The 27,894-nt window shown below is 52.4% G+C and overlaps 1 protein-coding gene across 1 annotated transcript; it reads right to left on the minus strand.

The window, feature by feature from the left end:
• Positions 1-85: 85 nt before the first annotated feature.
• Col8a2 (collagen type VIII alpha 2 chain) lies at positions 86-26,499 on the minus strand. The gene is made up of 4 exons (XM_028790132.1): positions 26,375-26,499; positions 16,867-16,912; positions 4,571-4,767; positions 86-3,992 (listed from the first exon to the last, which is right to left on the minus strand). Exons 3-4 carry the CDS (start codon positions 4,749-4,751, stop codon positions 2,074-2,076), a joined length of 2,100 nt encoding a protein of 699 aa, XP_028645965.1. The 5' UTR covers positions 4,752-4,767; positions 16,867-16,912; positions 26,375-26,499; the 3' UTR covers positions 86-2,073.
• Between the last annotated feature and the right edge of the window lie 1,395 nt (positions 26,500-27,894).

Raw genomic sequence — 27,894 nt, forward strand, 5'->3', positions numbered from 1 at the left:
GCGAGAAGCTGTAAAGCAGGTGCACCTCAAGGGATGCACCTGGATGCCCTTGAAACATGTCTGTAACGAGGCCAGAGTCAGAGCGTGTGTTTCTACAACAGGTTTTATTGGGGGTGGCCAGTAACAGTACTGTAGTTTTCAAAAAGCAATCCCATTTTCTCTGATTCCCTGGTGCATTTTCCCTGAACCTGACATGGGGTACGTGGGAAGTAGAGAGGAATGTCCTACACCAGGTTAGAAATGAAATCCCGAGTGGAAAACCTTAATCTTAAAAAAAAAAAAAGAGCCAAAATACAAAAATGCACAAGGTAAGTGTAGCTGTCATTGTTAAAGCCCGACGTTGTTTGTCAAAGCTGGTCAGTGACACCTACAGCTCCAGTCCACAGACAATTCAGAATCCTTCACTAAAGGCTTCCGGGTGGGGTCTGCCAGCTCTGCCCTGAGCCAACTTTCAGGACTTCCTCTGGAAGCCGACTAATCTCTGACTATCGGAACCCAGCAGATTAGTGGCTTTGACCCGGGGAAGGAGGAGACTGGAAGGGCCCAACAGGGATGCTCTGAGATTCTAGCTGATTCTCTTTGGTGTGGCAGAAAAAAAGGACGCAAAGTCCCAGGCAGAATTTTTTCTTACTGTTGCAGGCAGATTCCCCTTTGCAACCCGAAGTCTGCTAGGCTTTGCAGTTGAAGGCCGGGGAGGAGGTTAGACCCTCATCCTCAATCTGTCAGCATGGGCAGTTGAATGTGCCCAATTGGAGCACAACCTGGATTGCCTATTTGATGTCCCGGATTCACACAGTGAAGTGGGCTAACTAGGGGAGGGCTGAAGAACCACAGAGAAAGCAGCCAACCTTAACATAGGCAAGAATGTCCACCATCCCTGGCCTGCAGTGCTGAGCCCAGCTGGGAAGCAAGCCCGCCTGTTTCCTGCAGGAGCATCCTGATTAAGAAGGATGGTAGAAGCCTCTAGAGCCAGTTCATTCCAGTGGGGCCTGCTGGCATCCTTTCTTCCAGAGCTTTAGCCTCCTGGGCCCTACACTGCTGAGAACAGGAAATTGGAAGCAGAGGGCAGAGAGAGAGGAAGTGCCCACAGACGAGCCCCTCTAGTAGACTCTAAATACCCACAGCGTGGTTCTTATTAAGGAGAAACAGAACTCTTCACCCACAAGCATGTGTGCCTCTGTTCAGAGCCCAACAAGAGGCGCTCTGCCTTGAAGACAACACTTAGTATGGGGTTGCCAAGCATCCCCTAACAGTCTGATAATGAGAGAATTACCCCACCCCCAGCAGGTGAGAGGAAAGAGGGAGGGGCATCATGTTTGCTTGATCGGCAGTCCTGGTTGGCTCTGCAATCTCTGTAGACACTACACAGAGTCCCACCACAGCCCGTGGCTGTCCGCCCTCATGCTGAAGGGTCAGAACCAATGGCGATAGCCAGGGGAAACAGAAAAGCGACCAGCTTGCCTCTGATCCATGCATGTCCCCTCACAGTTCTCCACAGACAGCTGCTTCAGGAGTCTCCCAGAGGCCAGGAGCAAGGGCCATACAACTGTCCCTGCCAGGACTGGTCTGAGCTCACGTCACTCCAGGCGTCCATCCGTATGGAGTGCCTCCATGGTCCCCAGTCCCTTTTTCCTTTCTCCCAAAAGGAAACAAAAGCCTCTGAGAACCTAATGTATTGCATGCTGGTGCTGGAGGCTCCTGGGGAGCTGGAAGAGACCCAGGGAACACAGGAAGCCCTGGGCTCATTCCAGGCCATCTAAGGCCAACAGGAAGGTCATCTCTCCCAGCGGCTTCCAGGACTCACCAGGGGGCCAGGATGGGTGCTCTGGGGTGCTGCCTGCAGACCAGGCAGGTCCAGAACAGGAGAACAACCCCCACAGTGCACCTGGGGGAAAGGAAATTAGGCCAACCTCTTCCAGAAACGACCTCAGCCTACAGAAAGCAGGTCAGTCTTCTCGGGCCAAGGCCGCCGCCGCCTCTGTTCAGCGTTTTCTCCAACGGAGATCTCTGTAACTGGAAAGGTCTCTCTATCGCTAAAGAGGAGGAGGCCAGGGCAGCAGGGCCCCCCACGGGTTATGTGGGACAGAGCAAGAATCCTGAGAAGGAAGAATGGATGTATTCGGTGGAGTAGAGGCCATTGGCCTGGTCTGAGGGCATCTGCACCCACACCTGGTCATTGGGCCGCAGCTGGAGCACAGCCCCTCCGGAGGCCTGGTCCAGATAGCCCTTCTTGTATTCATCGTACGTGTAGGTGGCGGGCACGTTGTTCTTGTACAGGGCTACCCACACATTGGTGCCCTTGACATGCACATGGTAAGCAAAGTAGTAGACGCCTCCCACCGGGCAGGTAAAAATACCAGTGGCTGGGTTGTAGCCGCTGTGGCCATTGTAGAGAGTCCGGTCAAACCTAACCGGCATGCCTGAGGCAGGGAATGGGGAGGTGAGCACAGCGGTAAAGGCTGGAGTGGCGTGGGCTGACAGCTCACCGAGCCCAAACTGTGGCTTGCCCCCTTTGCCCAGTACAGCCCCCTCCACGCCACCATTGGGCAGATGCAAGCCTGCGATACCAGTCTCATCCAAGGCTCCGGGAGCACCAGGAGGCCCAGGAGGCCCAGGGGGCCCAGGAGGACCTGTGAGCCCTGGGGAGCCGGGGATTCCAGGAGGCCCTATGGGACCAGCAGAGCCAGGCTCCCCCACTTTTCCCTCTCCAGGAGGCCCTGGAAGGCCTGGTTCACCCTTCAGGCCTGGCAGACCCTGGGGCCCAATAGGGCCAGTTGGGCCCTGGAGTCCTGGGATTCCAGAGGGACCCCTCAGGCCTGGCTGCCCAGGAAGCCCCAAGTCACCTTTCTGTCCTAGGGCTCCTGCTACCCCTGGCCCTCCAGGGCGACCTGTAAAACCTGGCTCACCCTTGGGTCCAGTTGGTCCAGGGGGTCCATGGGCCCCAGGAAGTCCCCTCTCACCAGGGAGCCCAGGCTTTCCAGTCAGGCCATTAGGCCCTTGGTCACCTCGAATGCCAGGCACTCCTGGGGGACCTCCAGGTCCTACCTCTCCCTTTAACCCAGGGGGGCCACGTCTACCAGGAAGCCCTGCAGATCCAGGAAGGCCAGGTGGACCCCCAAGTCCCTGTGGACCCTGCTCCCCTGGCTCCCCATCCTCTCCTGGCTCACCTCTGTCTCCTAAGAGCCCTGGGGCCCCAACTGGGCCCCTATCTCCCTTAGGTCCTGGTTTTCCTGGCATCCCATAGCCAACAGGGCCTATCAGGCCAGGGGGACCCCGGAGCCCTGGCTCCCCTTTAGCCCCTGCTGGACCCTGTGGCCCTGGCACCCCTGCTGCCCCTGGTATCCCCACACCATCTACCCCAGGGGGTCCTTTTGGACCCGCAGCTCCTGGCTCTCCCCTAGAGCCTGGAACCCCAGGGGGCCCAGAATCACCTTTGTCTCCAGGGGCTCCTGGTATCCCATCTAAACCTGGTTTGCCCAAGCCAGCTGGACCAGGCAGACCAGGGGGCCCAGGGGCACCTGCCTGCCCAGGGGCCCCAGGCAGCCCTGGTTGGCCCACTCCATTATCCCCTTTGAGGCCCCTATCTCCTCGGGGTCCAGGCTCTCCCTGGGGTCCTGGCTCCCCCCTAAATCCTGGAGCCCCTGGAGCCCCTTGGGCACCTGGTTTTCCAGGGACAGTAATACCTGAAGGACCAGGAAGGCCAGGGGGTCCTGGGGGCCCCCGGAGGCCCTGGTCCCCTCGTATCCCTGGCTCTCCCCGTAGCCCTGGCTGCCCTGGTGGTCCAACCTTGCCTGGCAGCCCTGGGGGACCAGCTTTGCCCATCCGGGAGAAGCCAGGGGGGCCAGCAGGGCCTGGCTGCCCATGGACCCCAGGTTTTCCAGTGCCTGGCTTTCCCGGGAAGCCAGGAGGCCCAGGGGGACCCCGAGGTCCCGGCTTCCCAGGGGGTCCTGGCTCTCCTTTCAAGTCCATCGGTAGCATCGGTAGAGGCATTTCTGAAAGAGAGAGAAGGGGACAGTCAGGGACCTGGACAATGGAAACTGGATACTGCATCCATCCATTCCCCCATGGCAATGTGGAGAGCAGTGTGGAGGGACAGGCTTTGTATCTGCTTATAGAGCACACTCCCAGAGAGGTTCCTCCAGAACAGAAGGAGTCCAGAGCTGTCCATTTGCTATCCTGGGAGCACTGCAGGAGTCCTTATCCAGGGCTCCCTGTACCCAACTTCCCAGCCAGGCCTTGCCCAATAAACTTAGAATTTATGGCTGCAAGGCCTGATGACCATCCTACCAGCAGGTGGCGCCAATAACCCGTATTACAGACCAGTCAAGCTGCTCCATTACCTATCAATCATCCTGCCTGGCCTCGTCCCCATATGAAAACCTCCTTCATCAGTCAACCACAGCCAGTTTCCAGCCCTCTAAAGCTGAGAATCCCTGGTCCAGACATAGGAAGAATAAATGGAAGTGGGAAGATCTCAGCTGGACACTGAGGAGCTGTGGTCTGGAGGGTCTGGAGAGATTTAGGGAGCAGGGGAGTGGTCTTAGGTATAGCTGAGTAGGGAGGCTCTCACCCAAGTACTGGCCCTTGCCCTCTCGGAAAGGCGGTCCCACTGGTCCTTTCTGCATGGGCTGCACATACTTTACCGGGGCATAGCCAGCTGCACCCCCAGCTCCGCCGCCAGAGGACACTTTTGGCCCACACCCCAACAGCAACAACAGCAGCGAAGGCAAGGGTATCAGAGCCCCCTGCATGTCGTCTGTAGATGTGCTGCAGGGAGAAGGAGGACAGCTGTCACCAAACCAGCCACCAGGAACACGAGCTCAGATTTGTTGTTATTCAAAAGCAAATCTCAAAGTCACTGGTCTGTATATAGTGTCTGCTAAACCTCTTCCAAACCTGACCAGTCTCACCCAGCCGAGTATCAGCATCCAGATAGAACCTTCTGAGAACCAGCTCGACCTCAGCATATCCCTTGCTAAAGCAAACCTTTTCCGCTTTCTGCCAAGTCCCACCTACCACCGGGGCTCTTCAGAGATGTAAACTCTCATCTCAACACGGGCATATTGGTGTCCCTGCCAACCCTAGTATCTAGATGACATAGGGGATGCAGGTCTGGGCTTGACGTGGATCCTTGTGATTCCCCATCACACTGATGTCCTTCTGGACGCTATACTGCCAGAAGCCAATGCCTTATCTTGAGCCCCACCTTCCCTTCCTCTCCCTGCAACCTTTACTCTGTCACCCAGGACTCCTTAGAGGATAGCTCCCAGGCCCCAGGAGCCTCGTAAATTTTTTTGTTTTGTTTTATTTTGTTTTTTGAGACAGGGTTTCTCTGTATCACCCGGGCTGTCCTGGAACTCACTCTGTAGACCAGGCTAGCCTTGAATTCAGAAAACCGCCTGCTTCTGCCTCCCGAGTGCTGGGATTAAAGGTGTGTGCCACCACCGCCCGGCTGAGCCTCGTAATTCTGGGCCTCAGTTTTACCTTCTATTTATCCTTCAAGTTTCTGTCTTCAAAATGCCTTCAGACAGCTGCACAGCCCTTCGAGTCCCAGCTATCCACAGCACTTAGCTGAGCTCAGGGAACAGGACATGGGTTCTACCAGCTTAAATACTATACTCACCACAGGAGTTTGGGCAAATATAACAGGGTAATATATCTACGCAAATCTTATATGCAAATGTTCCTGGCATTACATTATCCATAACAGCCCCAAATGAAGGCAAGCATAACTGGGAAGCTAGAACGATATACATGCTCTCCACACAATGCACTACTTTTTTTAAAAAAAATGCCTTTTAAATTACATTTTGCTTATTTATTTGAGGGAGGGGCACATATGAATGTGGCAGTCAGCGGACAACTTGCATGAATAGGTTCTTTCCTTCTACCATGCAGGTCCCAGGGATCAAATGCAAGTCATAAGGCTTTGCAGCAAGCGCTCTTACCTGCTGAGCCATTTTGTGTGGCCAAAAAATGCTTTTAAAAACTGGATATAGGACTGGAGAGATGGCTCAGAGGTTAAGAACACAGAGGACCTGGGTTCAATTCCCAGCACCCACATTTGTCTCACATCTGTCTATAACTTCAGGTCCAGGGGATCTGACACCTTCACACAGATATACATGCTGGCAAAACAGCAATGAACATAAAATAAATTAAAAAAAAAACAACTGGGCATAGCGGCTAGGGAGATAGCTTAGTACTTAAGAGAACTGATTGCCCTTCTAGATAACCTGGGTACTATTCCACATGTCAGCTTACAACCCTCTGTAACCCCATGCAGATGACAGAAAGTGGTGTTTTGTTTGTTTGTTTGTTTGTTTCTCTGTGTAGCCCTGGCTGTCCTAGAATTTAGTATGTAGACCAAGCTGGCCTCGACAGATATCTGCCTGTCTCTGCTTCCTGAGTGCTGGGATTAAAGGCGTGATCCACCACTGCCCAGCTCCACAAATTCTTTTCTTGGAAAGATTTATTTATTTATTTATTTATTATGTATACACATTCTGCCTGCATGTATGCCTGCATGCCAGAAAAAAGTACCAGATCTTTCATTATATATGGTTATGAGCCACCAGGGTGTTTTGCCTGCGTGTATGTCTGGGTGAAGGTGTCAGATCCCCTGGATCTGGAGTTACAGACAGATGTGAGACAGATGTAGGTGCTGGGAATTGAACTCCAGACCTCTGGAAGAGCAGCCAGTGCTCTTAACCTCTGAGCCATCTCTCCAGCCCATTTCACAAATTCTTTTCATTTTCCCAATCAAAACAGCTGTCCGATGCCTTCAGGAAGAGGAATTGGAAGAGCTAATTCATGGGTTCGGTATCCAAATCTCTGCCGGCTTGCTCCCCTCCTTCCTCATCTCCATCTCACAGTTCCCCCGCCCAGGCTCAGGACCAATCCTAGCACTTGGGTCAAGTCCTTCCAGCTAGGTCTGCTCCCCATGCCCTCCTACCCCATCTCCCTCCCCTAGCTGCAGGTATTCTGAAACCCTCCCTCCCTTTTTGTTTTGTTTTTGAGAAAGTCTCACTGTGTAGTTCTTTTTGGCCCAGAACTACATAGACCAGGCTGGCCTCAAGCTTCCTGCTTCTTCCTGCTGGGGCTACAGCTACATGACACCACAGTTGGTTGCTTTTCCTCCTCTTCCTCCTCTTCTTCCTCCTCCTCTTCCACCTCTTCTTCCTCTTCTTCCTCCTCCTCCTCCTTCTGACAAGTTCTCATGTAATCCAAGATAGCACAAACTTCGTAGACAACCAAGGATGACTTAGAACTCCTGACCCCTGCCCCTACCTGCCTGGTATTGGGATGATAGGTGTGACCCACCAAACTCAGTTTTATGAGGTGCTAGAGATTGTACCCAGGGCTTTGCACATGCCAAGCAAGGACTTTACCAGCTGAGACACATTCCCAGCCTAAAGATGTGATCTTTTCCAAGAGTATGTCCTTAAGAGAAGTCACTGGCACAAAACAGCTACCAGCAGAAACAGCATCAGGAAAGAATATATAAGCACACTCTTCCCAAAGATACTCCCTTGGAACAGAAGATAAATAAGGTAACTGCAGGGGCTGGAGAGATGGCTCAGCAGTTAGGAGCACTGGCTGTTCTTCCACAGGACCCAGGTTGATTCCCAGCACCTACACTGTGGCTCACACCATCTGAAACTCCAGTTCCAGGGGATATGATGCCCTCTTCTGGCCACTGTGGGCACTGCACACACATGGTGCACAGACACATGCAGGCAGAACACACACAGACATGTGAAATAATAAATCATGTTTTAAAATGTTTAAACTTAAAAAAGAATGGCCAGGTGAAATGAGGTAGTGCACACCTTTAACCCAGCGCTGGGGAAGCAGAGACAGAGGATCTCTGTGAGTTTGAGGACAGCCTTGAACCATACAGTGATCCAGAACAGGTAGGACAGGTAGGGCTAAACAGAGTAACTCTGTCTCAAAACACAAACAAAAAATTAAAGTCAGTCATAGCTATGTGTCTAACAACCTCCTCTGGCCTCTGCATGTGTGCTTGTACACACACACACATTAAAAAGAAAGTGCCACATATTTTCTGTTCAGTAAATACGTTGAATTAAAAACAGGTATCAGGGGGTTGGGGATTTAGCTCAGTGGTAGAGCGCTTGCCTAGCAAGCGCAAGGCCCTGGGTTCGGTCCTCAGCTCTGAAAAAAATAAAAAATAAAAAAATAAAAAATAAAAACAGGTATCAGAATACTGACATGGAGGGTGACATCCAGTGTGTGGGCTCAGGATCAAACCCAGGGCTTCATGTGTGGTTAACCAACTAAGTTACACCACAGCTCTGAATCCATTTCTTTAAAATGCTTAGACCAGGCAGTCCATAGAGACAGGAAGTAGATCAGGGGTTGTTGAGGACTGAAGGAGGGAGAAACGGAGAGTGATTCTCACAGACGTGGTCTTCTACATAGAGGTAATGAAATGTTTGAAAATGGATTGTGATCTGGGTTTGGTGGCACAGACTATAATCCCAGCTAAGGTCTGGGGCTAGCAGGATGGCTCAGTGGTGAGCACTGGCTGCTCTTCCAGAGGACCTAAGCTTGACTCTGTCCACTCAAGGCACACATTGGCTTGAAAACACTTATAACTCCAGTTCTAGGGGATCCATCCCCCTCTTCTGGCCACTGCTAGTATCAGGCAATGCTTATATGAATATATAGATAGGAAAAACACCTATATATAGAAAATTAAATTAAATTAAATTAAAACTTAAACTTGGCATGGAGACACACGTCTTTAGTCCTAGCACTCAGGAGTCAGAAACAAGCAGATTCCTGTGAGTTCAAGGCCAGCCTGGTTTATGTAGTGAGTTTCAGGTCAGTAAGGACTATATAGTGAGACTATGTGTTAAAAATAATGCACTGTACATTAACTGTTTCTGAGGCAGGGTCCCATGTACCTCAAGCTGGTGCTAAACTCACTACACAGCTGAGGGTGACCTTGAGCTTCTGATCTTCCCAAGTTCACCTCCTGAGTGCTGGGACTGCAGGTGAGCCACTGTGCCTGGTTTACTTGGTACTAGAGATTAAATCCAGGCTTTCTTCCATACTAAGCAGCATTCTACCAGCTGTGCCATGGATCCAACCCTGTACTGTACATTTAAATGGATGTGTGAATTACATGTCAATAGGCTGTCGTTCTTTTGGTTTTTGTTTTTTTTTTTTTTTTTTTTAAACAGGATCTCTCTGTGGCCCTGGCTGTCCTTGAACTTATGATCTGATCCAGTGAAGAGCATGCTTCCCTCACATCCCTACTCTGGGCTCCACAGAGCCTGAGGAAGCAAAGCCCTCTGTGAGGTGGGGCCGCGGCTCTCATTGCTCTCAGCAGGGGCTGCAGGGAAGGTCCATAGAGCCACTGCCCAGCTCTCAGGTTCAAATCTCAGCTCCACTACTTACCAGCTCTGTGACCGCAAAGGACCCCTACTGTCCCTGAGCCTCAGCCTGACAATAACACCTATCACTGGGGTCCCTGTGTGTCAAAGTCAAGGTGATCTTCTCATGGAGCCCACTGAGTTCATATAAAGGTCACCCTTGAGCTGAGATGTGGAAAGAGAATCTTAGGGCTAGGGTACAGCTCGGGGTTAAGGGGTTCCCTAGCATGTGTAAAGCCCTGGGTTCCATCCTTAGCAGAGGGAGGAGGAAGGGGGAAAGGAAAAAGGGAAAGGGAGAGAGGTGGGAGAGATGCTTACTTAGACTATAAAAGTCTTGCTCAGAAGCTGAGGCCTCATTAGGAATCTTCCCCAGGATGCACCACCGGTCTTATTGGCTGTGACTTGATGCCAAGACTCAGCAAGCCTACAGTGTAAAGGGTCTGGCTGAGCCTACAATGTACATATCTGGCCGAGCCTGCAGTGTACAAGTTGGGCTGTATTTTGTTGTTGTGTTTTTGTTTTTTTCTTCTCTTTTTTAAAATTTCTTTTTCTTCTTTTTATAAGATTTACTTATGCTTACGAGTTTTGTGTCTGCATATATACATGCATGCCAGAAGAGGGCATCAGATCCCATTACAGATGGTTGTGAGCCAACATGCAGTTGCCGGGATTTGAACTCAGGACCTCTAGAAGAGCAGCTGATGCTCTTAACCACTGAGCCAGCTCCATGTGGATTTTGTTGTTGTTGTTGTTGTTTGTTTTGTTTTTTTTTCAAAATAGAGTTTCTCTGCATAGCCCTGACTGTCCCGGAACTCATTCTGTAGACCAGGCTGGCCTCAAATCCAGCTGCCTCTGCCTCCCTACTGCTAGGATCAAAGGTGTGCACCACCACTGCCCGATCAGTCTGGCTTTATTAGATGCTGATGGTGAATCAGACCAAAAACTGTCCTAACAGTTCACATATAACCTTCACTACAGCCTATGGGGATGCTATTGTGGTCTAGAGAAGAGGAAATGGGTAGAAAGTCCTCACTAACAAGGCTACAGGCAGAACCTAAACCTGGGCAGAGGAGCCCGGTTCCTGCCACTACCTCCTCACCTCTCCTGAGCTGGCAGGGCAGGGTCCTCTTGAATTGGCTGTCTGAGCTGGAACATTCTGGACGGGCTATAATAGCTGTCTAGAGCTAGAGTGTTCTGACTGGTGGGTAGGCAGGGATGGGGAGCAGGGGGAGAGGACCAAGTGTCCAGCAGGTACCAGAGGAAGCCAAGATGGCTCCTGGCTTACTTTAGCCCAGGGCCTAAAAGTCATGACATCATCACAAGGAGACCTGGGACAGACCTGGCTCTGGAAAGACCCAACCTGTTTCTTACACTAGGTTAGCGCTAATGGAGGATAGAACCAGAAAGGCACCCAAGCAGGCATGCTACCAAAGGAAACGTCCCAGTGCTACCCAGGAGCAGGGCTAGCACCCAGAGCTAATGCAACCTTGAGTTCTGCGTAGTATGGGGTCTTACTGGAAGGGACTTTGACTCCTCCCCATAGTACTACCTAGCATGTCATTCCAATGACTTCCACCAACCACTGGTGTGTGTGTGTGTGTAAGAGAGAGGAGGGGGAGGGGGAGGGGAGAGAGAGGGAGGGGAGGGCCAGGGGGAGAGAAAGGTCAGGGACCAGGTCTGATACTAGGTATATGTTTGAAGAGAAAGGGAAGCAATAGCCCATAAATGTCCGTCATGGCCTAACCGTTTTTGCTCAAAAAAAAAAAAAAAAAATATATATATATATATATATATATATATATATATATATATATATATATGCCTTTCCATGAGGAAGGGCCTGTCTGCAGATTTAGAGACAGAGGCTCAGAGAAGCACAGTGATGCTTGCAAAAGCTTGGGGGACAGCAATGACAGGGCTAGGACAGAGACCTGTGACAAACTAAAGCTGTAACCACTAGGATTTCCTGCCATGGGAGCTTGGAACATTCCAAGGGTCAGGCCAGGCAGCAAAGCAGAGAATGTCAAGAAAAAAAGGCTTTCAGCCAGGCTGGGCACAAGGCTAGGGAGTGGAGGCTGAGCCTGTTCAGGGCTGAAAAAAAAAAAAAAAAGAGCCAATGACCTAGAGGTGGCACTGTGTGGGCCTGTGCGCCAGGCCCGGGGACTCTATGGCCTTGGTGCGGCTCCACCTGGATAACTCCCACTTGTTCTGGCATGCTGGAGACGCCCAGTCCATTGGCTGCCTCACACAGCCTCTGTCTGTGGAGCCAGGATTGGCTCTTATGTCCTGGTTTAGCACTCCTGTTCTTCCTGTCCCCACATGGCCAAGCTGGCACACAGCGAGACTCCACAATGAGTGACCAGATCAATTCACCGTCAGACTTCAAGGATGTATGATGCTAGCTAGATATGGTGGCGCACACCTGTAGCCTTGGGGTGGGGGTTGAGGCAGAGGCAGGAAGAGCACAGAAATGTCTAGGTCATCCTTCACTGCTTGGCAAATATGAGGCCAGACTACCTCAATCCATCAATCACCAAGAACACAACAACTCGCTCCAACATTTCTCCGGTGACTACTTGACTCTGCACCGACTAGTCTCGCTCCAGAAGTGTGGAGCAAAGGGAACAATTCATCTGCTACACCTTCTGCCAGCAGGGATGGTTGGCCAAGCTGGTGTGTGTGTGTGTGTGTCTGTGTGTGTGTCTGTGTCTGTGTCTGTGTCTGTGTCTGTGTGTGAAAGATCAGGAGGAGAGTACTAAGGCTCCAGCCAGCTCTGCCCATGACTGGCTGTGTGGCCTTAGGCAAGCCATCACCGTCTCTGGTGACCTCTCCAGAGGTGTGGACTGATCGAGGTCAGGGATGGCAGGGGCGCGGAGCCTCGGAGGTGGGACGCGTTCAGGAGACGCTGATTCAGGGGATTGCGCCCGGGCGGCGGCGGGGCAGACGCGGTGTTTGGACAGCTGCAAGTCCTTAACGGGGATTTCCCCCCTTTTCAACAAATCGCCGTAAAACACCATTTCGTCCAAGTCAGCGTTTTGGGGCAGCCTGGCCTCCTCCCAGAGGCGGAGGAGACTGGCTGGGAGCGGGCGCCCCAGGGCGTCCGGACCCAGGTGGGAGGAGGCGCTGGCCGACCTCTCCCCTCCCCGTACCCCTCCCCAGGGTCCCACCCCAGGTGCGTTCCCGCTCCATCTTCCGACCCCACCCCCCACCCCTGACCGAGCCGTTTGGTCCGTGGTGCCGAGGGGCCGGGACACAGGGCGCAGGGTGAGGCTGCTGTGACCCCGCCCCGGGGTGGGAACGGGTGGAACCCGACTCGAGCAGAATCCAGGCCCCAGCACCCCAGACGGCGGCTCCGCGAGCAGCGGCGGGGAGGCGCGGAGGCCGGTCCGCCAAACCACAGGTATGCTGTGAGCCGCTTCCTGTGGTGCAGACTTTCTGCAGAGCCCCTGGCCGTGCCTGGTCCCCACTCCCCAGCCTCTCCCCCCCCCCCCTTTCTCTGGTGTCTCAAGGCTCTGTCTTCCCTCACCTGTCAGGTGAGTGCAGTTCCTAACCCTCCTAAAGCTTGGCTTCCCAGCACAGCTACTTAGACTGGGGGATACTAGCGGGCCAAGTGACTTAACCTTTCTGAACCTCCAGCGTCCTGAGCAAAAAGATCAACTGAGATCGCGGGAGCCACCAGACCCTCCAGGTGTGCTGCTTTGTCTGTCCTTCAATCCAGCCACAAACCTTCCGGATAAAAAGTGACATCTTGCCCCCATCCAAAGCATAAGGTCTTAAGGAATAAAGTCTGCATGTTCTTCCCTTCTAGACCTTTCTTTGGTTAGTGGAGAGAGAACATTGGGCAGGTTTATCTGCTGAAGACAACTGACCCAGGGGTGAGCAGGGGACATGACCCAGCTCAGGCCCTCAGCCTCCACTGCCAACTCTAAGACCCTCCCTGTTCCTGAGTCCTGGAGAGAAAGGTGGTGAAGGGCAGACTTCGCCCCGGGGTCTCAGTGTGGATGCCTCCTGTGTGGTGTCCAGTCTCTTGCCCCACACGTGCACAGTCCAGACCTGCCTGACCCCAGGCCGGGGTCACCCTCTTCCTCTGCCCAGCCTTCCCACACACTGCTTCAGGCTCAGGGTCTCTGGACTGTACACATCGTAGTTCCAGGACACAGGGAGCCGTGTCCCCAGATCGTGTTCCATCACCGTGTACTGGCACGGTCGGTCTCCAGTCTCCACCACCCAGTGCACATAGGCCCCGCCTTCCCACATGGCTGTCATTTCCTCCCAACTTCCTTTCCCCCCTGCAACCCAGGTGCCCAGGATAAAAGTCTGAACATCATCGCTGGCCCTTTCTTCCTTATATGGTAATGCAGACTCTACGCCCCCTGCAATGCTTTGGCAGGGTTAGAAGAGACTTCCCTATACATAGCCGTAACTCCACATAACATACCTATTCCATTCCCTTCGAGCCGCAGATCCAGTCCTGTGGACTTGGCTCCTCTAGCCCTCACTATGAGTTCTATCCCTTCCCCACAGCCTCGGCCCGGATAGAGACCTTATACTCCAAAATATAGCACAGCCAGGCGGTGGTCTAGCATGCTTTTAATCCCTTGGGAGGCAGAGGCAGGCAGATCTGAGTTCTAGGGCAGCCTGGTCTACAGAATGAATTCCAGGATAGCTAGGGCTACACAGAGAAACTCTGCCTTGAAAAAAAGCAAACAAGCAAACAAACAAGACCGATCCAGAGGCTGGTACAACCCAGACACTCCATAAAGGTTTGATAAATGACCTTACTGAGGGCACAGGGGATGTAGCTCAGCAGTTAGTGGGTTTGTGTGGCATGCACAAAACCCTGGGTGTGTGGTGGCAAACACCTATGATCCCAGAACTTGGGAGGTGGAGACAGGAGACTCTCAAGTTCAAGGTCATCCTTGGCTACATAGCGAGTTCAAGAGACTAGGCTGACCTCCATGAGACTCTGTCTCCAAAAATTGTGTGTGTGTGTACCTGTGTTTGCATGCCCATTAGTGTTTGCTAAAGCCCACAGGACAGCCACAGGACCCTTTCACTCCACCTCCACTTTTAACCTGTCATCCTCCACATTTTTTTAAAGATTTATTTATTTATTTTATGCATTTGAGTTCTGTAGCTGTCTTCAGACACACCAGAAGAGGACATCGGATCCCATTACAGGTGGTTGTGAGCTACCATGTGGTTGCTGGGAATCGAACTCAGGACCTCTGGAAGAGCAGTCAGTGCTCTTAACCACTGAGCCATCTCTCTAGCCCCCACAGTACCAGGTCATCAGGATGGATGTAGCTGGTGCAGACCCAGCATCTGCATCTTGCCAAGCTTCTAGGCTGTGCTGATGAGTCCTGACAGCGGGCCACCTGTTACCACAGCTCTGCCCATGGCGCCTGTGGGCTCCGGATTCTCTGTTGGCTCCCTAGCACTCACAGGCTACATTTCTGTTGTTCTGCCTTTCACATGGCTTCTGGAGGATGCACAGAGAAAGTCTATGGATGTGCTGAACTATCACTGAGGTCCTACTGTGGGGACACACTTCGTGTCTAAGAGCTGGAGAGGAGCCCTGAGAACCAGTTACCAGTCTTTCATGACTTCCTCATGTCTCAGCATCTGTCTCTTCCACTCAGACCTGTGTGTTTGTGTCCCCATTTCCACTGCCTATGCAAGTGACTCTCTCAACCCTCTCCCATGCCCTTGTGACAGACAAACTGAGGTGTCTATCCCCTGAGTGAGGTCCAGCTCCGGCCAGTTGTGAGCTGCTGGTCAGGTAACAAGTTCTTCTGCAAGGCCAGTGTGGACAGCCCATACCTGTGCATGCTGACCTCAGCTCTGTGTCTGCCTCCCTGGATGAGGTCTGGCTAGAAACTGGGGGTGGGGGTCTACTGGATCTCTCTGGCTCAGCCCCCTAGTTTAAATGTGTGGGTAAGGGTTGTCCTAAAGGTTAGGAGCTGCCTGGAACCTCATCACCCCGGTGGCTGTGAGCTTAAGAGTATACCTCTGCTCACAGTGACTGTTCCATCAAGCTGCAGTTCCACTCAGCGGTGCCAGTGACCCACACCTGTTGCACAGGGGACTGCAGCTTAGGGAACAGCACGAGGAGGAGACTGGAGGAAGACATCAGGGTCATATGTTGGCAGAATGATTCAAACTATGGGCAGAGCACATGACCCATCGGGAAAGGGGAAGGCTGTGTAATCTCTGAAGGGAGGAGCCATCTAGTGGCACTAGGAGACAGGAACTACCTACAGATGAAAGCCTGGTCTTGTGGCTAGAGCTGGCTTCTCTACCTTGGGGATAAGACAAGCCCTCCACAGCCCTGGGTGCCCTCAACTTCATACCCACCTTCCCATAGTTGCCTATAGGACCCTCTCTGCCTAGAACCCCCATTCTCCCTTTCTCTTCTCATTCAAAGCCCCTCCTGAGTGCCTCGTCCTCCAAGCAGCCTTCCCAGCCTCCTCCTCACATACCCCACCTCAGCCCTCTCTTCCATATCACTCAACGAGTACTCAAAAAAGCCTGCATCTGGGGCTCCAGGGCTGGCTCTGACCAGGCCACTCTCCACCGGGGGCCCAGTCCTAGGGGGTCTGATCAGGGACTGGTCTATGTTGCTCTTCCTGATTCCTCAGGCCTGGGCCAACCGAAAGCTAGCCAAATGCCCTCCCTCCTTACAGGTGACTACATTTAATGCCAGGCCCTGGCCTCTGCCCATGTGAGTCTAGACACCTGCTAGCCCCTGGAGAAACATCTCATCGCCACCAAATCTCCAGCCAGGGAGGTAAGAATGTCCAGGCTGAGACAGATGACCCACAGCCACCGCACCCTCAGGCAGGTAGCCAAGAAAGCTGGCTCCTTCCATCGGGGGCTATGGCCTCAGCGGGTGCCACTCTGTACTAGCTTCCAGCAGAGCTCTTGAGCCTCTGACCAAAAACAGACTGGAGGGTCTCCAGACCCAGCCACCCAGCCTCTGCCTGGCAGTCCGGACCTCCTTAGCCTCCATCCAGCTCTTCGCCTTCTGGTTCCCATTTGCAGCCTTTTCCGGAGCGCCACCCTCGGCCGCTGTCGCTCCAGCCGGCCAAGATTCCTGGGCCTCGCGGCTTCCCTGCGTGGTGGCGGCAGCGGCTACGGGAGAGGCCGCGTTGGGCAGGGAGGGAGCCGGCGGGAGTGCGGCCAGCCCACTGAACTCAGGCGGGGCCAAGCAAACACGGCCGCGCCAGGGAGCGAGGCGAGATAGTTCACAAATGAGAAAAAGCTGCTTCCGACTTGGGCCGGGATTTTACAGCACAAGGAGCTGAGGTCACCTGCAGGAGAAGCGGGCGGCACGGGCACCCTGCGCCTGGGAAGGAGGGGCCGCTACTGCCGCAGGAGCCAGTGAGTTTACCGGGACGATGAACTACACTGCTCTTCCAAGCCTTGGATATCAGAAAACCCCGCCCCAGATCTAGCTTACCTTTTTCAGGTGGGCGGGGCCACGAACGTCCCGGCAGAGGCAGAATCTGGGAATAAATGACAGGAGCAGTCAGCCACCCTCGGCTAGTCATGGCACCTGACCAGGAGCCCAGCAGGCCCCCTCCTCACCCCGAGGTCCCCTGCTGTCAGGCAGTGCCACTCTCAACCTCTCCCCCCCACTTTGGTTTGTTTGTTTGTTTTTTGTTTTTGAGACAGGGTTTCCCTGTGTAGCCTTGGTTGTCCTGGAGCTCACTCTGTAGACCAGGCTGGCCTCGAACTTAGAAATCTGCCTGCTTCTGCCTCCCAAGTGCTGGGATTAAAGATGTGCGCAGCCACTGCCGGGCAACCTCTCTTAATCTATGCTTTTAGTGACAGTTCTGGTTTGAGGCACTGCGGAAACCCCTTCTGTGTGCCCTGTTCTGGCCAACTCAGGTCTCTATATTAGGACTGGCTGGGGGTGACCCCTAAGATGGAGAAGTGGTCATCTTCATACTGATGTCTCCACCCCTGCCCTTTAGGAGCAGGGAACATCAGTTCAAAAAGCCATCACCACAGGATTGGCCCTCGAATCTCAGTACTCACATAGATCTCTGTGAGTTCGAGGCTAGCCTGATCTACATAGTAAGACCAGTCTCAAATAAAAAATCCCCTACCTCCCCAACACACACAATTGGCTAAGATTCCGGGGCTGTAGAAGCCCAGAGAAGCCCACACTGTCCCTCCACAATGAGCTTCCACTAGAAGGCTGTGTGGCAGAAGGGACATTCAAACTGAATTCTGAAAGACGAATAGTAATCTAAGCACCAGATGAGGGAAGTAAAGGAATTTCAGGCTGTAGGAAACTGCTTGGGAGATTCTGGGATGGTCTAGAAGTCCTTGGAGTTGGAGACCAGCAGGAACCAAGAGAGTATCAAGAAGACAAGCTTTGGAAGTCACACTTGCCTTCACTAGAAATCAACGGGGAACCATTTAAGGCAGTGGAGTGGGAGATAGGAGTAGCCCGAGCTTTGAAAACATGGTACCAGGTTCTGTCAAAAGCCCTAGCTCAGGGCTCAGGATGTAAGATAGTTGAGAGAGTGCTTGCCTAACACCCACAAGGCACTTGGTTCTATCCCCAGTACTGCATAAGTCTGATAAGGTGCCTGATACATGCCTGTCATCCCAGCACTTGGAAGGTGGAAACAATAGAATCCAGTCATCTTCATCCACACTGTGAGTTCAAGGCCAGCTGGGGCTACATGAGACCTTGTCTCAAAATACTTGTTTAAAAAACAAACAAACAAACAAACAGTATAGGTAGGTAGAGAAGTTGGGGGCCATTGTCCAGACCCAGACATGACTTCTGAGTGGATAAAGAGGGGACACCCAGCCAGCCCACCTGGCAGGAAGAAGGAGGCTTCGTCACTCTCTCCCTCAGCTGCTTGCTTGCCTCGGCCCGATCCCATGGAAACTCTGACAGCCTGGCCTTCTCTGCGGCTGCACTAACAGCCTGATGCCAAAGCCGTGGCTCCTGGCTGGCTCTCCACCTTGCTGAGCCCTGAACACCCTGGCTACAGTAAACACCAGAACCCCAGCAGAGACTACTTTCTGAGCTCCTGACCTGGCTGTTGGGGCCGGGATGGGCAGTCTGTACCCCTCAATACAAACCTCCTGCTGCCCACCAGGTCCTCCTCACTGGGCGTGGGGGGTGGGACATTTGATCTAAGCTGGATCTGAGTCTTGGCCACCAACCTGAATTGAGCTGTTTGGAGGTAAGGACTGGCCATCCAGGCCAGGAGAACTAAAGGTATGGTGTGTGGCAAAATCGTGAACACACAGAAGGTACAAAGGAGGATTAGAACAAAAAATCTAGAGAGATAGGATAGTGCTCAGGGGGCAAGTGTAAGACTGGTTTCAATCCCCAGGACCACACACACATGTACACATACACAAACTAGTGTTGGGGATACAGTTCGCTTGTTAGTGTTTGCCTAATTCAAAAGTTCTCAACTCACTTCCCAGCACTGGATACACCACATAAACTCAGTGTGGTACCACATATCTGTAATTCCAGTTCTTAAGAGGTAGAAGCCAGAGGATCAGAAATTCACATAGTTCAAGGCCAAGTGGTCTTAAGCCCTGAGCCAACACCCCCGTCCTGTGAAAGCTTTGCTAATGCACACAGGTACACACCCGTGCTTGAGGTCAAAGGGCAACTTGGAGGGATTAATTCTCTCCTTCCACCCTGGGTTCTGGGAGCCAGACTCAGGTCACTGGGTTTGTACGGCATCCATCTGTATCTGCTAAACCATTTTGCTAGCCTGGGGTTGGAACAGGTGACTTTACTTGAGAGTGCTGCCTGGGGTCAGCTGAAGAAGGCCTTTTGAGTGTCAGGGTCAGAGACCTGGGTCCAGCCCAAAGCTGGCTGCACATGCTTAACTAATAGCAGTGTCTAAATCCCATGAACATCCAATGAAACAAATAATAAATCTTAAATCCATACTATGCACAGAACAGCACTGGCCGCATCCCAGGCATAACTTTAAAAACATTTTTATTACATTTTTTTTATTATTGGGGGAGGGCCATGCACGCCTCAGCTCACCAATGTGCAGGTCAAAAATAGTTTTCTTTCCCTTTTTTTTTTTTTTTTTTTTTTTTAAGACAAGGTTTCTCTGTGTAGCCCTGGCTGTCCTGAAACTCACTCTGTAGACCAGGCTGGCCTCGAACTCAGAGATCCGCCTGCCTCTGCCACCTGAGTGCTGGGGTTAAAGGCGTGTCACCACACCTAGTAGTCAGACATAATTTTCAAGAGTCGTTACTCTCCTTCCACTACCTGTGTCTTGATCTCAAACTCAGGTCCCCAGGCTTGGAGGAGAGGACCTGACTCACTAAGCCATTTCACCTCCCCTTAGTCCCCATCCTCAGCAAACTTTTAACACCTCCCCCCTCCCCCGCCTTGCCAGACTGGAACTCCTGTCCTGTTTTCTTGAGGAGGAACATGGAGGGCCAGAAGAACCGTATCCATTCTCCAAGGTCTACCTTGAAGAAAGCAGGTCTGGCCGGTCCTTAAGTGGCCACAGCCCCCATACTTGGGCTTCCTACAGAGTAAGATCATGTTTGCCAAATCCACTCTCCCCTACCCATGCTGCCACGCCACCTCAACCCAGATAACACAACTATAGACAGACAACACTGGCCACAGAGTGGACAGCCTCTACTGAGGGCCTCAGGAGCCCCCTCCAGAGATTCTACAGTGTAGGTAGCCGGGTGGATGGGTGCACCAGGGCCCTGCCTGAGCTTTCTTCAATGTGGCTCTGTTCTCAATGCCCTAATTCTCTCCCTCTTCCTCTGGTGACATCTCCCCTTTGCACAGCTAAATCCCACAACAGACACAGAGAGGGACAATCCTTATCCCTACCAACAAGTTTCTGAAAGGTACCAAGTCCCCAAGTGGGCTAGCCTGGTGTCAGGCCCAGCTCTCACCATAGCATTCCAAACACAGGCCCTGAGGATTCCCAAGGGCCTGGCAAGAAAGCTCAGCTCTTGCAGGGTGGTGCTTGCTGGAGAAGGGTCCATTGCTAGCCCCCTGTGGGCAGGGCGAGGCTACATGCCCAATTTAAACAGTTTTTGTTTTAGATTTATTTATTTCTGTATGAATGTTCTGCCTGGAGGTATGTATGCACACCACCTGCATGTCTGGTGCCCACAGAAGCCAGGAGAGGGGGTTTGGGCCGAAGTTTATGGTGAGTAAGCCACCATGCTTTTTCTGGGTAGTGAATCCAGGTCCCTTGCAAGAACAGCAAGTGCCCTTAACAACTGAGCCCTCTCTCCAGATCCAAGAGTCTTATTTTTTTAAAAAATCATGGGTTCAAGAAACACTCAAGAGGCCAGGTAGTGGTGGCACATGCCTTCAATCCCAGCACTTGGGAGACAGAAGCAGGTGGATTTCTGAGTTCGAGGCCAGCCTGGTCTACAGAGTGAGTTCCAGGACAGCCAGGGCTACACAGAGAAACCCTGTCTCGAAAAACCAAGAAAAAGAAAAGAAAAGAAACACTCAAGTGTGTGTGTGTGTGTGTGTGCTTTTGTTCTGTTTAGTATGAGAAACAGTCTCCTTAACCCAGCTGGCTTCCAACTCAGTTGTAGCCAGGATGATCTTGACCTCTTGTTCTCTCTGCCGACAAACCAGGCAGCAGAAGCTGACTTTTTTGGTTATCTGTTTCTTTGTTTTGAGGCAGGGTCTTGCTATAAAGCCCACGCTGTGTTGGGCGCAATACAATCCTCCTGTGTCAGCACACGGGAGTATATTACACACCTTATTTTTTTTAATATTCATTTACTTATTAAGGGGAAAGGGTTGTGGATGCCATTGGGCCAGTGTGGAGGTCAGAGGACAGCTTTGGGGAGTCAGTTCTCTCTTTCCACCATGAGGGTCCTGTGTGTTGACTTCAGCTCATCAGTCTTGAGAGCAAGCACCTCTACCTGTTGAGCCATCTCTCTGGCTCCTTGAATGTGTTCTTACAACCTCACCAGCCAGCACCTTGACTCCTTCATCAGTGATACGGAAACACTCTCTGCTTCCTAGAACTTATATAAGGATCAGACATGCTATGTTTGCACACAGGACTCAGTAGGGAACTCAATACACGTCCAACTATAATTATTTAAAATGTCATCACCGTGACACCTCCCAGCAGACATGTGAAGAATTCTAAACCCCACTTCACAGATGAGAAACTGAGGCACAAATGGGTCACTTGCCCAAGTTCACCAGCAAGACAGTAGAGGATGGTCCCAGAGCTTGGAGCCACGCTGGCTAAGTTCAAAGCTGCTGAAGATAACTCTCCATCCTGCTCTGGAACGTTCCTGGAGGGGGGTGTCTGCCACATCCCCTCAGCTCATCCCCACTTTGGCTAACCCCCAGGGTTTCCACCCCCTCCCCAGTCCCTGTCGCCACTGCAGGAGGGGGCTCTGCATTCTCGGCTTAAGCATTGGATTTGCTGAGCTCCAGAAACTATGAAAAGAATGTTTGCCACGAACTAATAAGCTCGTGGCCGCCCGTCAGGAGTGTGGCCTGGAGGGCCCACGCAAGCTTTGCAGCAGCCAGCACAGTGGGAGAGAAGGCGGCTAGACAGAAGGGAGAATTTCCTGGTCTTAAGGACTGGGATGCTGGAAGGGGTGGGTGCCAAAAAGTTGGCTTCAGCCAGGCGTGGTGGCTCACGCCTGAAATTCTATCTCTCAAGAGGCTAGGGCAGGAGGATGGTGAATTTATGGTCAGCCTAGGCTACACAGAGAGTTCCAGGCCAGCCCGAACTACATAAGGAGACCGGGGATGGGGGAAGAAAAGAGTGGGCTTCTGGGAGCTTGCAGAAGAAAAATGGCTTCCCATCCTTCAGTTTCCATCATAAGCCAGGCCAGCATCACTGGCCCATCTCAGAAGCATGGCCACTGAGGTCCCATGGCAGTCAGTCAGCGCTGACAGGTGAGGCCAAGACCCTAGGCTCAGAGCCCTTGTTTGAAGGAACTGGTGTCCCTTACTGTTAGGTATCCATGCCAGGGGCCACTAAGATACTAAAAAACCTAGCCCTCCCTGTGCCAAACTCTCCCTATGGGCCTGACCTTCTGATATTTACTGCTTCCTCTCTGGAAAAAAAAAAATGTGTTACAGAGATGTGTGGCAAACTGAAGATGCTGACAGTTGTCCACTCCTTTCCCAGAGTGAAGAGAATCAGGCCAATAAGAAGGACCAGAGGTGGGTGTCATCACAGACCTGGCTGGGAATCCCAGCCCTGTACTCAGCAAGTACGCTAACTACTGACCTACCCTGTTCTGTTGGATGAGCTATCGATCCCTGCCTTGTACTATTCCTACAGGATTAGAAACATGTCAACAGAGGGCCTAACGAACAATAAATCCACATCGAACTCTTAACTGTTATATTCTCTCTTAAAGAGACAGCAAAAGGAATTGAAATTATAGGTTCCTGGGCTGGAAGGATGGCTCAGTGGTTAAAAGCACTAGCTGCTCTTCCAGAGGACCCGAGTTCAATTCCCAGGACCCACATGGTGGCTACTGTCTGTGACTCAAGTCTCATGGGATCTACTATCCACGTCTGGCTTCCAAGGGCACTGTGTGCATGTGGTGCACAGACATACATTCAGGCAAAAATTCATACAATAAATAAAATCTGTTAAAAATAAAGAAAAAAATTAAAGAGCTTAAGGTAGTTTGATGAGGTTCCCTTCACCCCAGGTCCCTGATAGGCCTGTGAGAGAAGGCTGCTTCTGTGGAGGTCTGGGCCCAGGCCCCTGCTGTCCCTCACTTCTGCCCCTGGTTGCTGACCCCAGATGATCCCTCCTAAATCCCTAATCCCATCCCTAGATAGCCAGTAATGCTGGCCTGGCTCTCCCCATAAGGTGTCCACCAGCTCCCTGGCCCCCACCCTCAGGCCTCTCTAAGAACAGACACACCCATCCATCCCCATGGGAATGGTTAATCTCCCATTCAAAGCTCCCAAACAATCTGGATGAAAGAGGTCAGTACTTCTATGCTCCATGATCCAACCAGGGAGGTGGCGGGCATACTGTTCAGAACGTTCTGGGAGCTACTTGTATGACAAAGGTACCTGGGACCACCCCTCCCTCGCCTTCCAACAGGTAAAAAATAGTCCCGGAAAGGGATTTTGACAATAGGGAAACTGAGGCACAGAGACAGGCAGTGCCAGGGCCATCTCTTGACTCTGCATATGCTCTCTTCACTGGAGACCTGCTGTCTGTACCCTCCCTACTCTGGAAATGACCAGAGAACAGAGAGATCCAAACTTCTCTCTCAGGGAGCATGGCTCCCCTGACTCATATCTGGGTGTGTGTGTGTGTGTGTGTTCACTTTCTGGCCTTTTAGGTGCACCCTGGCTTCTGTACACACTCAGTGCCTTTTAGAGACAACCCCCAACTCATGGCCATACCCAGTTCCAGTCCCCAATCATTATAGTTCATGAGACTGGAAGTCAATCTCATGTCTCCTGTAAGGACAGTGCAAAGCTCCCGCCCGGCCTCTGCGGATCCCATAAGCGGATGAGTATATGCTTTTCTTTCCTTTCCTTTCCTTTCCTTTCCTTTCCTTTCCTTTCCTTTCCTTTTCTTGGATTGTTTTTTGTTTGTTTGTTTGTTTTGTCTTTGTTTTCAGAGCTGAGGACGGAACCCAGGGCCTTGCACTTGCTAGGCAAGTGCTCTATCACTGAGCTAAATCCCCAACCCCCTTTTCTTGTTTTTGTTTTTTTGTTTTTTGGGGTTTTTTGAGACAGGGTTTCTCTGTGTATCCCTGGCTGTCCTGGAACTAGCTCTGTAGACCAGGTTGGTCTCCAACTCACAGAGATCCACCTGCCTCTGCCTCCCAAATGATGGGATTGCGCCACCACCATCCCTCTCCCCCAAGATGACTCCATCTTAATCAACCCCTCTTCTCATCCCCATGGCAACCACTCACTTAGCTACCATCCTGTTCTCCTCACACTATCTGGCCTCCTCCAAGATCTCCCTGCTTGGAAGATGAAGGGTTCCCCTTCATGTTTAGCACAGAACAGCCAGTCCCTCCCAGTTTGTACCAGTAGGCAGCTTACACCCAGGTCTCTAGATAATAACCTAAGAACCCTGACTTCAAAACAGTATGGTTCCTCAACTCCCTACTGTATGATCCAACTAACAAAACTCTCATTATCATGGAAATCCTTACAGAGTTACCGCTGTTCCTCCTCTCCCCTGAGCCCTGAATTCCGGTTTGCACAGTACCTCCCTTCCTTGTGTACCTCAACGGGCACCCAGAACCCAAAGGTACACTCCATATGAGAGGTGTTGGTGCCTTTGCTTCATCCACTCAACTCTGTAAGAGCCTCAGGACCTGTTCACTTGAGGCGCCGCCACTTCCCTACAAAGAGGCCCTTGCCTGTCGCTGAGGTTCTGGAGTAAGCTTAGGGCCAGCAGGGCAGGGAAGTTGGACTCATATCCTTTGGTCTGGCTGGGGCCCAGAGCAGGGAAGCTGTGGGGTTTGGGGGCTTGGGCTGACAGCCGCGTTTGGTATCTTTTCCCTCCCTCTTGCTAAGAGACACATTCCCTCCCCTCCTTTCTTTCCCTTCCTCTGGGCCAAAGTGGAAACGCTCATGTTCACTGGGGTAGGCGAAGTGAAACCGGAGAGACCCTAGTGAGCATGTAGAGTGTGAACCGGTGTGTGTGTACAACTATCCTGTGGAAGGATGTCTGGCTGGACCACATGGGGCCTGCTGTGTGTCTGTTGGAGACCTCGTGTACACATGCGTGTCATTGTTTTAGCATTTGTGGGAAGAGTGTGGTCGTGTGTGTGTGTGTGTGTGTGTGTGTGTGTGTGTGTCTGTCGTCTGTCTGTCTGTCTAATGAGTCTTTACTCGGGGTGTGATTGTGTGTGAGTCTCAGTGGGAGGGAACGTGGTTGTATGTGACTTATCTTTTCAGAGGGTTCTGTGTATCCATGTCTCCATCTGTATTCATCAGCTCAAGGGGAGGCTAGACTCCTCACCAAGACTGCCAGCTCTCTTTGTGACCCCCCCCCACTCCTCCCGGGACCCAAGGGGGGTTCCCTTTCCCCAGGCTAGTAAGGACCTGTTATCTCTACCGAGAGACCCCCATATGCACACCCTCCAGCATCTCTGTCCTCCCCTCCCCCAGCTTCTATGGCAGGCAAGTGAAGGAAGACTTCTGGGCACCCGGAAAGGTCAGACGCATTTCTGTGTGAGGAATCTAGGCTGTTCTCCCGGACAGAGTGTTTCCAGCAGATATGCTCACACTCACCACACACATACTCCAAGCAAACTCAGATCGGTCCGTCCTGGGTGTAACTCCAGAAGTCTTCTGGCTGATAGCTGTTCTCTACCTCGGAGCCTCCTGGGACCCGTGTGGTGGAGACACCAGAAAGCTATTCTAAGGACCTGGGACCAGAGCCACTTTTGGTCAGACACAATCCCCTCCATCCCTACAAGTCTCAGTGAGAGCGGGGGTGGGGGGGGTCCAGAGCCTCTGGGAAGGACATTCCTTAGAGCCTCAGTCTTCGGTGGTAGAGTTTGCCAGGTTACTCCAAATAGAAAGAACTTGGGGTAGAGACAGAAAACTCAAATAACTAGGAGGTCGCCAGAGAATCAGAAACGGCAGAAAGATGGGGAGAGAAGGTAAGGTAGACGTTGAGTCTCCCTTCACCTCCCCCCTCTCTCCTCAACCTCTCCTCGAAGGCAGTTTTGCTATTCCCGTTTTACAGGTGAAGTGAAGTGACATACCCGGAGTCTCTGTCCAGTGTTAGAGAGGGAGGGAACAGGGGGCTCTCTCTTCCTTACGTCCAGGGGAAGGGTGAGCACCCCCTCATCTCGGCCAACCCCCAAAGCGAGTCGCCTGCAGGTCCTGTCCTCGAACTGGGGCCTGCGGCGCAGCGCCCCGTCGGGGCTGGACACCTGGCTGCATCTGGCCCTGGGGGGCCCCCAGCCCAAACCCCCACAACGCTGCCCGCCTTTACCTGCAGGGCGGCCTCCGGGCGGCGCTCCGGCGCTCGAGGGCGACCCGGATGGCGCAGGCTCGGGGCGTCGTCGGGGTCCGCGCCGCCAGAGCTCCGCGTCGCTCTGCCCGCTGCCCCGCGCCCCGGCCGAGTGGGCGGGCGGCAGGAGGGGCGCAGTGGGGCGGGGCCTCCGCCCTGCTCTTTCCACAGCCACAGCCAAGGGTGCGCGCCCCGCCCGCAGCGCAGCGGGCTAGCAGCCTCGGAGCTCCGCGGACCCCTGCCCTAGACGGCTGCTGGTCTAGGGAACACTGGCGCTGCAAAGAGGGTGGGTGCACGGAGTGGTCCGTGGGGCACCATTCGTAAGGAATCCACACAAGATTAAAGATGCCCCCCAGGTGACTTAGGTTGAGCCAAGAGGACGGGGTGTGTGTGTGTGTGTGTGTGTGTGTGTGTGTGTGTTACAGGGCGGGGGGGGGGGGGGGCGGGGGGGGAGGAGGTCTTGATGGTCCGTTGAGCTGAGCCGAACCGGTGTAGTTAACAAAGGCAGGCAAGGGCCTTACTAAAGTTGGTTAGATGTCACCTTTAGGGAAATGGGAAGCCATGGAAAACTCTGGAGTGAGCAGATCTGTGCTTTGAAAGAGCCAGGTCACTGATACACAGATAACAGACAGGGCCACGCAAGTCCTGGGATGGTCCAAACAGTTAGGCATGCAATTTGGAGGGAGGGCCTTCCCTTAGAGGAGCTGCAGCAGTATTGAGATAGACAGGATTTAGGTGTTGGGGAGAGACATCTTAAAAGAGGGGGCACATGCCTTTCATCCCATCAGTCAGGAGGTAGAGACAGGCAGATCTCTGAGTTCCAGGCCGGCTATGGCCTACATAGTGAGTTCTAGGAAAGCCAAGACTACATAGACCTTGTGTGATGGCTAGTTTTATGTCAACTTGACACAAACTAGAGTTATGTGACAGGAGGGAACCTTAATTGAAAAAATGCCTCCATAAGATCCAATTGTAGGGCATTTTCTTAATTAGTGATTGGTGACAGAGGGCCCAGCCCATTGTCGGTGGGGACCATCCCTGGGCTGGTGGTCCTAGGTTCTATAAGAAAACATCAGAAACCAGTGGTGGTGGTGCCAGCAGAGGTGGTGGTGGTGACAGTGGCAGCAGCAACAGCACCGGCACATGCCTTTAATCTCAACACTCAGGAAGCTGGGGCAGGCAGATATCTATGAGTTCAATGCCAGCCTGGTTCACAGAGTTCAAGGATAGCCAGGACTACACAGAGAAACTCTGTCTAGTAAAACAAACAAACAAACAAACAAACAAAACAAAAAGAAAAAGAAAGAAAGAAAGAAAGAAAGAAAGAAAGAAAGAAAGAAAGAAAGAAAGGAAGAAAAAAAATAGCCTGAGCAAACTTTAGGAAGCAAACCAGTAAGTAGCTAGCACCTCTGCACAGCTTCTGCATCAGCTCCTGTCTCTGGGTTCTTGTTTGAATTAGTTTCTGCCTTGCCTTTCCTCAGTGATAAACTGTCACCTGGAAA

This window comes from Grammomys surdaster, unplaced genomic scaffold, assembly GCF_004785775.1.
Source record: "Grammomys surdaster isolate TR1022 unplaced genomic scaffold, NIH_TR_1.0 125863, whole genome shotgun sequence".
NCBI lineage: Eukaryota > Metazoa > Chordata > Mammalia > Rodentia > Muridae > Grammomys > Grammomys surdaster.